The sequence below is a fragment of the Lepisma saccharinum genome, chromosome 3, assembly GCF_977018435.1.
Source record: "Lepisma saccharinum chromosome 3, izLepSacc3.1, whole genome shotgun sequence".
Classification (NCBI taxonomy): Eukaryota; Metazoa; Arthropoda; class Insecta; order Zygentoma; family Lepismatidae; genus Lepisma; species Lepisma saccharinum.
In genome coordinates, this window is record NC_139231.1 from 83,078,761 (window position 1) to 83,096,601 (window position 17,841).

Here is a 17,841-nt window from a genome sequence, read left to right on the forward strand (position 1 = left end):
GCTGCCTCATCTTTCATCTTACCAATTCTTAATTTATTTCAGTACTCAATAATAGTAGATTTTCTGGAAAGTTGCTGAAGTCAAAATGTTCTTTCATTGTTGCAAGGTCATCCTATAAATCATCTGTTTTTAAAACATAGACAAATAAATCTGTGTCCATGTATGCAATTTCAATATTCTCTTTATACTTTAGCCTCGTGATGTAATGATATTGATACATTGGAAGTTTAGATAATTCGAGTATAGCAACACCTACAGCAATAGGCATATCACATTTTACGAATGTATTGGCTCTTTCAATAAGAGCTAAATTTTCAGAGATGCAAGTGAAACTTTTGTAAGTAGAATCAGCAATGAGTTTCAGCTGCTTTTTCGGATGGGATACCAAAGTGCATCTTATTCTGTTTTGCTTTTTTTCCATCGATTTACCATATATTGCATTATTTAATAATTAATAAAAATCTTTCTCTGCTTTTGAGCTTGCTTTCATACGACATGCTGTGTTTTTGTCGATATATTGTGCTAACATTTCCTTTGACAGAATTTCAATCCTCTGTGTACTTTTGCAAGCTTCAATCCTTGCTTCAGATAGTATTGCAGAAGATGATAATGCACCACATAATTTTTTTGATTTTCGAAAGTGAGCATCAATTTTGTTTTGTTCGTACCTGGAACATGTTGAGAAACGGGTGCCATGGCAAAGCCGTGATGCTTATCATGAAGATCGGATGGACACTCTAGATTGACTTACAGGAAACAAACTTGCAAATAATCTTCGGACCATGTCAAGAATTCTTTTCTTTCGACTTCTTCGAAAGTCATCCATTCATAATTGCCGATATAGTGTGATTATGTCCAGTGGCGTAGCATGGACATTTCGGGTGGGAACGCCAAGTCCGAAGGAAGAGTCGGCCCTTTCTTGCTTAATAATTTACTTATGGTATTAATCGCCACAGGTATTATTTGCCTGAAGTAAGCTGGGTCCAATAAAACATCATCATTGCATGTTTTAGCTAGAAAATTAAATGCCTCACTATGCCACAGATGTTTTGAACTCTGGTGTTCTATACCTTTTTTTATATCTTTCTGCATGATGCAAGTCATTAAAAACCTACCTGAATCACAAGCGCCTCTGCACAACAGTAGACATCATTGTTGTGAGCGATCCAACTACTGATTGATTTGGTTTATTTTACTTCGCTTTTCTACCACTTTTGGTTAATTGCGAATATGAATATGAGTGATGATATTGATGAAGGGACACTGACAAAGAACACCCGTGCTCACGCCGGGATTCGAACCAGGGACGTCTGTCGTCTTGGCGCACTGTGAACTGACGTAACAGTGCCGATTAGTAATTCAGACCACTGTTAATTACATCTTGAGAATGCTGATAAACATTTTAAAATAATTTTCTCCAGAGACCATTCGATATTAAGAGTTTTCAAATGAATGCTAAACATTTCCATTCACACAATATTAAGTAGTTAGATAATAACGAAAAAATACAATAAAAAAATAATAGTTTTGCGGGTTAAGTGGTAGAGCAGCCACAGGCTGAATTTCTATCACGAGGACTTCACCAACTTATTTGACAAAAACTGTGTTGATCTTTTAGTTTCTAATACACATCGCTGTTCGTGCGATAAATTATACAATGCAGTGGCCATTAAGAAGCAGTATACTTGAGATTGGTAAAGTTACGTCAGTCAATATTGCGTATTGTAGCATCACACAGCACGAGTTGCATGAGCGCTTAGAGCGAAGAACCGGGTAGGAATTCTGCTGCTGTCGTCTGCTTCAGAAAGCAGGAAGGGTCACATGAACCAATCACGGTAGACCTCTCGTACGCTGGCGTAAGAGAGCCCATTTACGCGCGTGCTGTAGAAATGGAAGCTTTCCCTCCATAAAGGCAGCAAGGAATATAGGAGTCCTGTACGCCGAACCTGCTCGGCGTCCGGCCGGGAAAGGCATTGAAAAGAGATGCTAGAACGAGTGTTGAGAGTGGAGCGTTGCAAGCGGATCGCGAAAAATAGCTATTATAATGCCATGAAGGTCAAACATATATGAAATTAGTCACGTTTTACTTTATAATCACAGCATTTAAGCATTTTTGAAATTTTAAATCTGGGAACGCCGGGCGTACGGGCGTACTATAACGCTACGCCACTGATTATGTCATACCTTACTGTAAAGATTATTCATATAATTAGGGGCATCAAGATTATTTGCTTTTGCATGTCGAAGAGGACATTACACAATTCCACCTCGCTTTCCATTTTCGATAAACAAGAATTGGTCAACATCAGTGAGGAGTCTGATTTTAACTTCAGTATATTTCAACATCGTTTGCCATGAGAAATGAGGTGTTGTGAACATGTACACAGGATCTAAATCATATGTTCAAAAGCAACGTTTTCGAAAAGCTTCAAACACATCTGCTAACAAGATCATATCCAAAATTAAATAGATATTGTGATAACCACCTATGGTCTTACAATTCAATGTTCCAAATCTCGTGAGCACGTTCATAATCTTTTTCACTGCATTCACAGTCTTGAATACGATTGTAGAATTCATCTCGTGATTGTGACTGAGTCTCCTCAAACTTAGCAAAATTGTTCATATTTTTGTAAAAAATGTTGCCTCACGTGTACGAATTCGTCATTTTCTAATTGATTCACTAGAGTAGCCAAGCTGCTTGATAGAAACTGGTAAGAATCCAGGAACCTGAGAGTAACCAATTTTCAATTATCTAATCTTACATTCTTCTCTATGCAAATATATTTTTCTTTGCTGCATTGTATGATGTTAATTCTCTCTTTATCGCATCCAAGTTCTTTGATGAACAGATGTGCATCGAAATTTTGTAAATTATGAATCAACACTAGAAGAAAATATCGTTTCTTGATTTTCAAATTACATGCATTGCAAAGTGTGACAATAAAATCTCCAGTGTGATGATTGTGGTGGTGCTTTGTCGCAATTTGAAACAAAGTGTTTCTTACAAAATTAACATTGTATAACATTGTCGTGTTTGCATTGTTGTTCCAGTGTGAGATAGATGTTTCATCAGTTCGTCTCTATGTAAGAACGGAGCAAGCTCTTTTGCCCACATGCAAAGAGTTTCGATGAAAACTTTCGGAGCATCTTCTCCTCGATCTAAACATGGCTTTGGACTATTTTATTCATAGGTACATACTAATTTCAAAGCAAATCTGCAAGCTACATGCTTAGAAATATGCGTTGAATTGGGCTTTTCTGGATCTGGAATGCAGGAGGCATTTTGTATTGTTTTGAAATCAGCATAGATTAGAAAAGGATACTGCACTAAAGCTGAGTTATAATTAAATTGTATGGTTTTGGATGGAAATTGATAAGGGACTGCAGGATATCCACAACAATTTTTCATATGTTGCTCTAATTGCTTTTGGCTTGTTTTCAGGCCTCTTCCATAAAATATAGTGAGACAATGATCGCACATTTTAAGTTTTTTAGTACAAGTGGTAATTTGTTTCCTCACCAAGCGTGGCAGAGCTTGTATCAGGCAATAATGTTGCTTCCTTTTCTTTGTAACATACAACAATCTAATAATGCATGCATTAGCCGGTGGTGGATAATGTCTAAGTACATAGATGTTAAAATATTCATCATAGCTGTACACATGCACGGGAATGGGTTGCTTTTTATCTTGTTCGTATTGCCTTTCGAACTTGTCAATAGTTGAAAAATCTATCGGATATTGGATGCCTGATATCACCTTTTCAAACTCGGCGATGTATTCAAGGCGATCGTATTGAAAAACGCAATGCATTGCTGGATGAGAATGTTCAGTGATGCACCTGAGAAAACATTTATTATTGGTATTTTGTATATTTAATATTGCTTTCTTGTTCTTGATTTCTGGAGGTAAGTCGATGTAACTGTTTCCACAAAAAGGCACATATTTGGCTATTTTTGCACGAAGTTCGTGATCAGTGCCGCAGAGGAACCATCCCAATCCTCGACCTTCAAAATTTTGATACATTTCTTCAAGTGCTGGGGAAACATCGTCATAGAAAGTATTTAATCAAGAGATATCATCACGATGCAGAGAGTTTGCTATGGTATGATGGTAATATTTTTCTTTTTTATCACGTGAGTTTACATAAAAAGCTGATAAAATAAAATGTATTTTATGGAATGTTGCAAAAGCAGATTGCGAATTCTATTTGTTATTTGTTGTTCAAGGATATTAAGAAAATAAGAAATGTCTGATGGTCGATTTGATATGTCCAATGAAGTGTAAATATGATCATACAGGATTTGTTCAGCAACTAGTGCTCTTTTGTTCGATGTCGAAGCAGTTGTACATTTACGTTTAAGATCAGGATGCATCATTGCCTTATGAATAGGCAAGTAACATTTTGAATAATATTTTCCACAAAATTTTGGGTTCGCTGTGTTGATGATGCGAAGAATTTAGGTTGTTCATTTTTGTTGTGTATATTTAATTTAATAATATGAATACGGGAAAGTATACATACTTTTGTTGGAGAAGAATTTACGCAGCTAAAACAGCCACATATTATGTGAATGGAAAACAGGAAAACATTTGAAATCAAATATGAGGTATTCCACACCACATATTTGATTTATTTATTAGAAATAATCCCATTTTTAAAACACATCAACGCATTAAAAGAACATTAAATATATTTGATTTATATATATTTATTTTAAAAATGCATATCATTGATGTGACCCAACTCAAGAACATCTCCCAATTGGGATTCAAGATTCCAAGATATGGGTAAAAAGGTGTGAATTGGTTTATCATGGTATGAAATACACTATAAAATAGCTATTTTAAGCTATTGATCAATTTTATTTTTAAAACCTGTATCTTAAGGCGAGGAGGGACAATTTCCCCTAGGTCTTTCTCGCTGGGACAGCTGTCGTTCACTGTTGCCAACTTCGCTCTTTTGGAGCCAGATGTGGCTCTTTCGTGCACTCGTTACTGTGAACTGTGGCACCCGCCCTCTACCCCACCATGATGCCAGCACTGGCTCTGGCCCATAAGGACCAACCTTTGCCATGAGTGTACATTTTGCAAGTGACGTGATATACATATATAGGCTGTGTCACCCACACCCCTCTTTCCTCCCCAGGTATTTTTATATATAGAGCTGTGGCTTAAGGTGAAGATGTTAATATTATTATCCGGGAATCCTTTATTTTCTATTTCATATGAACATCATAAAATTATTGAGATGGGTAATGCCGCCAAATCTAGGCGGTGATAACTAAGAATACATTTCCATCACTTTAAAGATAACGGTAATAGCAGCGCCCCCACCCCTCTGACACCTAACTTACCCTGGGAGACACTTTATGCAGCCTTCGTTAATCTAGATCCTTGAAAGTCATCTTTAGCTCTTGGTGAAATGTAGCTCTTTTATGCAATCAGGTTTGGCAACACTGCCAGAATGGCTGTAGGAGGCAAGGAGAAATACATTACGCTTATAGGAGAATTATTTTACTCGTTTTCTTGGAGATATCAAACTTCTGATGGCGGAAAAAAATATATGATCGGGTAAAGGATCCATTGACGATGATATTTTTGCTAGAAATAGTCGAAACTCCCATTTGTTTAGCCGTAACTTCAATTTGAAGTTGTCTCTCCATAAGGAATGCATGGAATTCTGTAAGTACGTATTCATCACATTTTTCAAACATGGTATCTAGCTTAATAATCAACTTTAAAAACCGCTTCCACTTGCAACATGGGGAGAAATTCATACTCTCAAATTATGCGTGGATTTTCTTTAGTAGCAGTGCCAATTCCGACGATATTTAAATAAATGTATGCCTGGTGCGAAATTGTCCCTCCTCACCTTAAGCCCCATGACAGGTTAAGTTTGAAGCAGATTTTATGTATTAAACCACGTGAGAATGGTGCTCAGCATCTCCCATGCAAGTCTTGCCTCAACTGCAGAGCTGTTCAAATCACAGACAGTGAGAAAATCGGCAGTATTGGAGCAGGACTACATTCTGTGTGCATGTTTGGGTCTATTATATGTGAAAAGTTGCTGCAAACTTAACCTGTCGCGGGGCTTAGTAATATCGTAATGCTACTACTGCTGTACAATGTTGAATAAAGTTCCTTTAGTACTGGTGATGGTCAGCGGGAACATCTGGGTAACCCTTAGCCATAGTGTTTTGGACAAACTTTCACCTGCATTTTCTTGGATTTCATACTTTTGTGGGTTATAAAGTTTTACTCCTCAGCCACTCATGTATTTGTGTAAGAAGTGAATTCAACTGTGTTTGTATTACGAATGTAAATACAGTGGAACCCCAATTTTACATTTTTCCACATTATACATTCAATCGTGATGGTCCCAACAGAACAATTTTTCCTCGATTTTTCATTTTCCCACATTTTAAGTTTTTCAGCTTGGTCTCCGTAGAAACAAAAACTTCCACTGTATACTGAAAACTTATTTTGTGACTGTCCTTTGAATATATATTTTTTATTACAATGCAGCAAGCATTAGCTACGTATTATTACCACATTAAACCATGAAGTCAAGTTCATGTTAGAAAGTAACTTAAATTTGCATGAAACTTTGCATTCCTATGAAGAGGAATAATGTCATCATCTCTTATTGTAGAATATATGTTATATTTTTACAGAGGACTGATAAGCAGCCAATTGGGAGTATGGCGTCATTCAAAGAGTTTATGAAGAAACACAAGAAGCGATATTCAAATTCTATGGAATTGAAACATCGTTACAAAGTGTTTAAAATGAACATGAAGAAAGTACAGTTCTTGCAGAGGACCGAACAGGGTACCGCTACATACGGAGCCACCAGATTTGCAGATCTGACAGGTACAGTAAATGTTTAGAGAATGGTTTTTGTGCCATGTTAATAATTTATTCATTATTCTTCTTTAAATACATTTTGAATATTTGTCATTACTACAAAATATTCACATTTTACAGTAATGAATTTATGTTCAAATAATGTAATATAAATTTTTTTCTGAATCCAAGTGGCAGCATGATGTACAAATGTAGCTACTGGTTTTCATCATAAATTTGTTGAAGTGCCATTATATTGTTTATTGATTTGCTTTATTTTACTTTCCTTTTTGTGCCACTTTTGGCTAATTTGCGAAGATGGGAATGAGTGATGATATGATGAAATTGATGAAGGGACACTCAAACATCCATGGCCAGGCCAAAATTTGAACCCCAGACCCCTGGCATTGTAGCACGATGTGCTAACCACTCTGCTATGGGGACCGGCAAAGTACCATTGTAAAAATTTAGCAGTACTGATAGCTGATTATGTACAGCAAGGAGAGAATTACTGTTGTAAGGGACTTATTGAAAAATTCACTGACATTCCTACAACTTACACCTCTATCCTGAAAAACCACCTTGCATTATACAACATGTTTCGTAAGTCCCTCAAGGATTTTGAGGTTTGGCCATGCGGGAGCAAACCCACATACAAGAGATGAAAGCATGCCAATGGGCAGGGGAAATGTACAAGTTTGTTTTGTGACAGATGGCTTATTTACCTGTTTCTCCACTAGGAGGCAGTAGTTTGCAATCATGGCATTTTTAGGCAAACAGAAAGCTTTTTGTCCTGTAATTTGCTAAAATAGAGTCAATTGTTACAGTGCAGCATGATTTTCAAACCAAATATCATTACCAAGAAATTTACCACAGCTTCGACAAAGTATGGAAACTGTCGGCTTACTAAAGATAAACTGAAATAAATACTTATTTTTAAAGCATGTCTCATAAACTAGTGGTATGGTCAGCATCTTCATTTGTGTGCCAATAACACTAACAGGTTGTCACTTAACTCATCATTGTCCTTGTTATGTGCACTGTAGTCCACTGCCAGGAGATACATTTGTTTCAGTGGCCCATCAATTCAAGAAAGAAATGCCAAGAGTTGCTTCAACCCCACTTGTTCACCTGGTATCTTAACATTGTAAGATTAGGAATTTGCAGCATTTTCACATTTCTCAGTATTTCTGTTTCCGATTTTGTCCTTTACCGAAATTTCAAGAAAACCTGATTTTTCCAAATGGAACGGTCTCAAAAACAAGGTTCAGCTTATACATGTGGGCACCCAATGTATCGTAGTAAGAATTGAAAAGAGAATAAATTCATATGTATTGAAAGCTCTGAGGCATATGTTGTAGTAATGTAAGTCTGTTACTTTTGTTGCAGTGAAGGAGTTCAAGAAGCATTTACTAGGCCTTAGACCGGATTTAAGACAGCCAAATAGTAACATGAGGAATGCATCTATTCCAAATATTACAATACCTCCTTCATATGATTGGCGACATTACAATGCAGTGACGCCAGTCAAGGACCAAGTAAGTAAAATATATTAACTTACTAAAAAGCCAACCTTCAACCTTTCCATAGTTCCCATGGTATAAGTTAATATGGGGCAATTCCATCTCAAATCAGGCAGGGTGTACCCCATCACCTATTCTTTCAAGAAGGAAATATGTGTAATAGAGTGTTCAGACATACATTATAATCTGAAATATTTTTTCCCCATAGCTTGATATAACAATGTTACAGGCATGCAAGATGTGAGAAAAATTAGAAATGGCCACCCACCAATGTAAGGAAATTTGGGAGCTAGGAATTAGCAGTGTAACACGATCATTGAAACCTACACCAATGACTGGGGGTTTGTCATGCTGACTACACCCTATAACTGGGTGAATGATTGCTCACCTCTGCTGCACCACATGTTATTTTTGTTATTATATTTACTTGTCTGGTTCGATACCCGGTGGAGGCACATGGCACAGTGGTTCGGATCCCACTTTAAACTGTAGGTCCAGTCCCGATTAGCCTTACTGTGCATAAAGTGGACTTAAAACACCAACTCAACTCAACATATTACTTGTATTGCACACATTTCAATCAATACTGAATATTTGTAGCATGGCAGAAAAGTTTTAGGCTAATAAATGTTATGGATATGTAGCAGAGAACCTAGTGCAATGCTAGTGAATTGTGGAAGAAATTTTGAAGTTTGGTGCAGAATTTGTGCAAATTCTACATATCATATCATTGGTACAACAGTAACAATGCAGTTACTGAATATGATAACATGTTACTTTCCTTTACGTTACCCTACAACTATATGTGATTCCTTCACATAATGCTTGAAGTGTTTTTTTTTATATATTTTTTTTTTTCAGGGATTCTGTGGTTCCTGCTGGGCCTTCTCTGTGACTGGAAATGTGGAAGGGCAATGGGCTTTGCACCGAGGAAAGCTGGTCTCCTTGTCAGAGCAAGGTATGGAAGTTTAGTGGTTAAATTCATTTACAGCAGCCATGGTCGAAAATTAATTACTTTTTATTAATGCATAAAAGGATAACCGCAGGTTGTCAGTGGCAGATTAATACCACTCTTTCATAGGAGACAGATAATCTCTTTCAACTGCCACCTAATAAGTTAAGATGCCTAATTTTAGAGGTTTACGTGTGGCCATCACTGCAGTGGAACCTCGATTTTACATTTTTCACGGGACCAAGGTGTAAGAACTTAAAATATGAGAAAATGTAAAATTATTGGGACCATGCATATTGAATGTATAATGAAGGAAAATGTAAAATTGAGGTTCCACTCTATTTATTTACTCTTGTGTTAATTGAGATTTGTGACAGCGTTAAAGATTCATTCTTATTTTGCGACATTTCGAGGACTACCACATACTTTTTACACCTCAAGGTGGGAGGGATTGATTGATATATGAGGAAGGCTCCAGACCCTCCCAAAGCCTCTACTACTTATACTTGAAGTTAAAATATCACCCACAAAGATTTAGGTTTGCAAATGTTTTTCTGGGACAATTTGGGTGTAATATCCCTTTGCATCACTTTACCATCAATGTTCTTGTTTATTTTCAAGATAGCAACAAGGTCCTGGTCAACTTTAGATCACATCATTGAAGTTTCCAGGTTTTTTGTGGATGTTTGTTCACGAGTGCTTCTCACTCCTTCTCATCATCATGATTCACGCAAAGTTGAACTAACATTTATGCATTAGTATGTTAACTAGGGTTGAGCCGATACTCTTGCAGATTCCCACAGATACTGGTACCAGTGCTTGAAAGTTATAACTAAAAATTGTTCAAAATTTTGATTAATATTATCATGTAAGTGTTCCACTCCAATTACATGTATCAGTTTACCAAATGTTTTGCTTTAGCAGAGTATTAAAATACCTCATATGTAATCACATAAACAATTTTGCACACAGTGCTGGTGTAAAATATTTGCAGGCACTGTAAAAGACCAAAATGCTGGAGCACCTCCCCAATGGCATCTTGTAATCAAGGAGTCTTGGGTTTTGGAGGCACATTGCAGAACGGTTTGGATCCGACTTTAAACTGTAGGTCCAGTCCCGATTAGCCTATCTGTGCATAAAGTGAAATTAAAACAATAATTCACACTCAAAATGCTGGGAAAGTATTAGCAAGTTTCAGTAAATAAATTCCAACTGTCTGTATTGGGTCGATACTAATGTTAAAGCATTGTAAATTTGTTTTGCCTGAAAAAGTCTGGGCATTTCTTTTAGCAGAATGAGTGGCAACCGTGCGTAACCGTGCCATGCCATTGAAGCATGTTGTTAATGCATTAGGAATATATGTGCTATATGAATTTTCTTTTGTAGAATTGGTGGATTGTGATAAATTGGATGATGGTTGTGGAGGAGGACTCCCATCGAATGCATACGAAGCCATCATGAACTTGGGTGGATTGGAAGGAGAGAGTGATTACCCTTACGAGGGCTTTGACGAAAAGTGTCACTTCAACAAGAGTGAAGTTAGAGTAACCATCCAAGGTGCTATGAATATTTCCAAGAATGAAACCGAGATGGCGCAGTGGCTGGTGAAGAATGGTCCTATCTCAATTGGCATCAATGCAAATGCGATGCAGGTATGTGCATTCATTTGCTTTGCAAAATCAAATTTTTCAGTTTTATTGTTATGAACAGAGCTTAGAATTAGGGAAAAAGTCCTGTTTTTTTTAGGCTCTTGAAGAGGATGCTAAACATATTGATAATACACAATCAATTTCCTTTTAATTAGAACCATGGGCATTGTGAGGGACTGCCCTAACTGTCATCACTTTGTACCGATACCGATTTCCACTGATGATTGGTAGTATTGGAAGCTCGGCCTTCACATGGAATTTCCTTTCTGTTTTGTCATTGTAAAACATGGAAGCAACTACAGGAATCATTCAGGCTATTGTGGAAGTTAATTTGTGTCAGTTAATTATAACACTGTGTATGAAGTGCTTTTTCTTCAATCTCGTTATTTTTATTTTTCTTGACTTAATGTTATTAGTAAAACTGGGATTCTTAAAACCTGAAAGTCACCAGAATACCTTCTGTCAAAAAAGTTCCGGGAATTTGTAATTTAAAAAGCCCACGCAAATGATTTTTTAAAAATCTTTTTTTCCATAAGTTGGTAGCTCTGTACTTAATTACTATGCCAAATATGAACATGTTTTGTCAACCAGTTTGTTTACAGCAGCAGGTTGAATCAGTCCACTTCAGTAGTGCATCACAATTTTTACAATGAAGAAAATTATCGAACAAAGAGTTTGCCTTAAATTTTGTGTTGTGAACGGAATTTCGTGTGCTGACTCGCTAAAAGTGTTAGAAAAGACTGATGGTGAATCAGTTTTATCAAAAACATGGGCATACGAGTGGTACAAAACGTTCAAGGAGTACCGAGAAATCGTCGAAGACATGCCTCGTTCTGGACGACCTTCGACCTCTTCAACCGATGAAAACATCGAAAAAGTGAAGGAAATTGTGCTCGATAATCGCCATTCCAGCTTATGAGAGATAGTTACTGACCTTAACATCTCTCACGAGTCTGTTCGTTCGATTTTGGTGGATATTTTGGGCATGAGACGCATCGCCGCACGGCTTGTTCTAAAACAGCTGAATTTTCTTCAAAAACTGTACTGTGAGCAGGTCTCTTTAGACATGCTGGATCGCGCCAATTCTGATCCCGCATTCATGGAACGCATCATAACTGGTGATGAGACATGGGTCTACGAGTTTGACATGCAAACAAGTCAACAGTCATCAGAATGGAGGACAAAAGACGAGCCGAAACCAAAAAATCCACATCAAAGACGCTCAAAAGTCAAGGTGATGCTCATTGTTTTCTTCGATATTCGTGGTTTGGTGCATCATGAATTCGTTCCAGAGGGACAGACGGTCAATAAAGAATACTATTTGGCTGTATTGAAGCATTTGCGTGAGAAAATCCGTCAGAAATGGCCAGATTTGTGGAAGATCAATTCGTGGATTTTACACGATAATGCGCCATCGCATAGACCGACAGTTGTGACTGAATTTACGGCCAAAAACATAATAAATACCATCGAACAACCACCGTATTTACCAGATCTGGCCCCGTGTGACTTCTTTATGTTTCCAAAACTAAAATTGCCGCTCCGGGGTACCCGTTTTGACTCGATTGAAGCCATAAAGCAAAATTCGTGGAAGGAGCTGAAGGCCATACCGGAAAGCGCCTATAAAAAGTGTCTCCAAAACTGGAAAAAATGCTGGCATATGTGTGTTGCATCAAATGGGGCCTACTTCGAAGTCGACAAAATAAATAGTGATGAATAAATTAAAATTGTGTTTTTTATTTAACAATTCCCGGTATTTTTTTGACAGAATATATGCAAAATCTAAAAAAAAATTGAAGAATAAAAACTAGGGCTGAGCCAATACCACTTTGAACCGATACTGATGCTTGAAAATTGTAATAATTAAAAGTTGTTTGAAATATTGATGAATATTTGTTTGTAAGTATTATATGCATCAATTTACCAAGATTTTTGCTGTAAAATATTCAAGAATTACGAGGGTTGGGGCAAAAGTCATTGCAACTATTTTTTTCTTGTAGATACCAGCCTGGTTGGAAAATGCGACATATACAGATGAAAGGACGAGGGGGGAACTACATGTGGGGACAGTTGAAACACGCGAACAATGTGCCTCACATATTTATTACGATAGTGTACAGGACAATACTGGTTTGATCGTGCAAAATTAATTACATACCTGTTCTACAGTTGACAGAACAAAACTGGGGCTAAAGGCTATCAAAGTAGTCACCTACCATGTGCAACACACGCTGCCAACGATGTGGGAGACTCGGAATACCATCTTCGTCACCATTGGCCGCACCATGTGTGAATCGGGTAATCTGTTGTTGCACAGCATTGGCAATGTCGTCTCGTGTCGCAAACCGCCTTCCACGTAGTGGTTCCTTAAACTTGCGACGTGGCGTTCGGGAGAAACGTCCGGACCTTCTGGACAGTGCAATCATCCTGCACGACAATGCTAGACCACATAAAGCAGAGTGTGTACGGCGGCAACTACAACGTTGGTAATGGGAAGAAATGGAGCACCTGCCGTACTCTCCTGACATTTTGCTCTGTGACTTTCATCTCATACTCAAGGTTAAGGAACCACTACGTGGAAGGCAGTTTGCGACATGAGACGACATTGCCAATGCTGTGCAACAACAGATTACCCGATTCACACATGGTGCGGCCAATGGTGACGAAGATGGTATTCCGAGTCTCCCACATCGTTGGCAGCGTGTGGTGCACATGGTAGGTGACTACTTTGATAGCCTTTAGCCCCAGTTTTGTTCTGTCAACTGTAGAACAGGTATGTAATTAATTTTGCACGATCAAACCAGTATTGTCCTGTACACTATTGTAATAAATATGTGAGTCACAATGTTCGCGTGTTTCAACTGTCCCCACATGCAGTTCTCCCCTCGTCCTTTCATCTGTATATGTCGCATTTTCCAACCGGGCTGGTATCTACAAGAAAAAAAATAGTTGCAATGACTTTTGCCCCAACCCTCGTACATCAAAATATTAATCTACATGTTATGTAATCCCAAAATTAAGTTTTTCACACAAAACTGGTATAGAATAAAAATAAACTTAGAATTTTGCATAATTTCCAGGAAAATTTGACTCCCCGAAACTGTCACATGGCATTTTTTCGTAGCTTGTGAAAGACCAAAATGCCGGAAAAGTATCAGCTGGTATCGGTAAATAAATACCAACTGATACTTTCAGATACTGATACCACTAATATCGGCAGATACCGATACATCGGCTTCAGCTCAGCCCTGATAAAAACACACAGGGAAAAAATAAAAAAAATATGAAATTTTAAAATGTGTTTACTTTATTTAAGATAATCATTATAATTCATTCATTGTTTTCTGCCCAGGGGCAGGTCTTTCCTTGCAACCACCATGCTGTTCGATATTCAGCTCTTTGCTTTGTAGCAGCATATGACCCATTTATTTTGATGTCGTCAATCATTTGGAATCTTTTTCCCCGGATCTTCTTTACCTCGACCGTTCCTTCCTGTGCCTGGTTTACAAGGGTGCCGCGAAATATTCCAATATTTTCACTGAAATGACCATTACTTCCAAATATGTGCTTATTTAGTACTGTTTACACATAAACTGTTGCTGAACTTGAAACATATATGTTTATTTTTTTAACTTAAGGCAGACACCCTAACCACACTAACTGAGCATTGCAAGTGTTAGATAGGCCTACATTCTGACTTGAGTGCCGCGGAAAAATCTTGAAACGCTAAGGGCACCATGAAACGAAAAAGTTTGGGTACCCCTGCCTTAGGATACAGTTTCTTCTCATCCAGTGGCCCAATCAATTTCTTTTTCTCTTCATGATTATATCCAGCATTGATCTCTTTTCCCCAACTTTTTCTAGCACTGTTTTATTTCTCACTTTTTCTGTCCATTTCACCCATTCCATTTGTCTCCATAACCACATTTCCAAAGCTTCCAGTTGCTTTTTCTCACTTGTTCTCAGTGTCCATGTTTCCGCACCATATAGAGTTACACTCCATACAAAGCACTTCATTAGTCTTTTCCTCAGTTCTTTGTTCATAGATCCACGGAAAATATTTTCCTTTCTATTGAAGGCTTCCTTCGCCATTGCTATTCTTACTTTTATTTCTTGGCTGCATTTCTCTATCATTGTTTATGATGCATCCAAGATATTTATTTATAATTAGGTAGTATATTTCAACATACTTCTTGTTAGTTCAGTTCATGAGCCAGAGTACAATGACTACATTGTGTAAATTTTCTAGGCCTGAGTCAGAATTACTTTGAACTGATCCTCCCAATACCGAAACTGGTACTTGAAAATTGTAACAGTTCAGAGCCTTTATAAATTTGAATGTATAAGTTCTTTTGTTGGAACTATACCATACCAATTTACCAGAATTTTGATGTATAAATATTCATAATTTCACATGAGGAAATCATTTAATCACAAAACCAATCTTTCCACACAATATTGTTGCAAAAATGAACAATCATGCATTTTACATAATTTGAAAGGCTTTTAGACACCATAAAGTATCACCAATGATATTGGTATTGTTATCAGCTCGGCTTTAAAATTTTCAAATATATAATGTCGGCATAGTGTAAACCAAGAAAGAAGCATACATAGGAAAGCTCCTTTCTCCTTCGACTGACAGAGGAGCAAATTTAATCCATCTTGGAAATACTTATCTTAGTGTAAAGGAAAATTCTTTATATCTTACGAAAAGTGAAAATGTGCTTAAAATGATCAAGAAAAAATTATAAAAATATGCTATATCATGTAGAAAATGATCCAAACCCTAATGAATGATCTTAATATAATTAGTTCTTCATAATAGTAAATTTATATATAGTTCATGAATATGTCACTCTTACCAAAAAAATATTAAAAATTATGAGAATCATACCCTCTACTCATTAGTTATACAACAAAAACCTTTCTGTTATACTTATTTACTTTTCTAAAATTTCTACATGTCTTAAATACATTTATAATGATTTTTTATTACAGTTTTATCTTGGTGGTGTGTCTCATCCTTGGAAAGTACTGTGTAATCCTGATAATTTAGATCATGGAGTTTTGATTGTTGGATATGGCATACACAGTAAGTATCCTTATGCAGTACATCATAAGTACAATTTTGAAATAAAATTGTAGCACCAATTAATTGAATTCATAAATCAATCATCAACTAGAAAAATAATGCATAATAAATTACTGAAAATGATTAACCTACACAAACATGGGTTTTAAATGTTCTATTGCCGGCCCCAGTGGCGGAGTTGTTAGCACATCATGCTACGACGCCAGGGGTCCCGGGTTCGAATCCTGGCCTGGGCATGGGTGTTTGTGAGTGTCCGTTCATCAATTTCATCACATCATCGCTCATCTCCATCTTCGCAAATTAGCCAAAAGTGGCACAAAGAGCGAAGTAAAATAAAGCAAATCAATCAATCATTAAATGTTCTATCAGCATATCACATTCATTGCATAAATTTTCAATGGATATTATATACTTGTTTACATTAAATTATGAAGTTTAAATTAAAATGCACATAGAATTATTTATTTCTTGTTAATCATGTTGATCTTGTTGCGACAAGTGTATTCAGAAACAGCACTTATTAGAGATTGACTGATAGGATTTTTTTATCAAGAAGAGTAAAGTATCAATATAGAATTTCCCAATATTGATAGCCAATGTTCTATTGATCAGTATAAAATTGAAAATACTCCACGAAGATCGTAAATAGTTCATTCACATTCTTAAGTAATGTATGTAACCAAGTGACTACAATGGATTCAGGGTGGCAACAGATCTGAAAAACTGGAAGAAGTCGAGGAATTTGAGGGCCAGTAAAAGGTCATGAAATTTTGTTTCAAGGTCAAGTCAAAAGGGAAGAACCGAAAAAGCAGCATCGAGTTCTGACTACCTTTAACAACTTTGGGTTGTTTCTATAGTGTCATATAATTAGAGAATATGTGTGTACTCCAGGATATTTTGGACTGTGTTAAAACATTGACTGCACATTGAGTTAGATCATTTTCATTTACCAGGGTGAGTCAAAAGTTTATTAATTTTTCACATGGACATTGAGACTGGAGACACAAGGTGTGACATCGGACTTATTCGGCAAAGTATAGGCCATTCTGTTGTATGGTCTTCTGCCAATGTTCCGCAAGAGACACGATAATACCATTTGACTGGTTTTGATGCCACAAACTCTTGCACCCCTGTTTCCACAGCATCCAATGTGTCGAACTGTCATCCTTGCAGAAAATGCGCAAGAGAGCGAAACAAATGGTAATCGGATGGTGCAAGATCAGGACTGTACAAGGGATGAGACAATACTTCAATTCCCTCCAAGTCCTGCAGTTTCTGGGTAACAATTCGTGACTAGTGACATGGGGTGTTATTGACCTGCAACAAGGCTCTCTTCTGACGCATCAATGTTTTGTACTTCTGGAACATACCATCATGGACCTGCTGCACTTGTACAGCGTAAAGCTTCACATCGACAGCACAACTATGTGGTACAAGTTCCCAGAACACAGGACCATCGATATTCCACCATATGCACAACATGACCTTCTTTCTTTTCAAACCATCCCCTTTGAACAAGTGGCGTTGCTTGATGTGACCACAACCACTGCTTACCACTGGCAGAATAACTTAGAAAGAACCACTTTTCGTCACCTGTTACAATTCGACACCAAAACCTGTCGTCCCATGGAATTTGAAGCAGTTGTTGACAGATGGAGACTCATCATTCAGCCTGTTGTGGTGTCAAATTAATGGGGAACAAGTTGAGGCCATTGAGAGACAAAACCCATTTGGTGAAGAGAGCGGACCACGGTGCTTTGAGATGATCCAAT

At 37.2% G+C, this 17,841-nt stretch overlaps 1 protein-coding gene across 4 annotated transcripts in view; it reads left to right on the plus strand.

Moving 5' to 3' along the window:
- The window catches only part of LOC145985194 (uncharacterized), an 84,129-nt gene that overhangs the window by 57,546 nt on the left and 8,742 nt on the right, over positions 1–17,841 (plus strand). For all 4 annotated transcript variants that reach the window (XM_083118918.1, XM_083118919.1, XM_083118920.1 and 1 more), the window contains exons 15-19: positions 6,679–6,877; positions 8,240–8,388; positions 9,235–9,331; positions 10,712–10,977; positions 15,976–16,069. In XM_083118918.1, the coding sequence (XP_082975044.1) occupies positions 6,679–6,877; positions 8,240–8,388; positions 9,235–9,331; positions 10,712–10,977; positions 15,976–16,069 (805 nt within the window). The remainder of the gene's footprint in view (positions 1–6,678; positions 6,878–8,239; positions 8,389–9,234; positions 9,332–10,711; positions 10,978–15,975; positions 16,070–17,841) is intronic.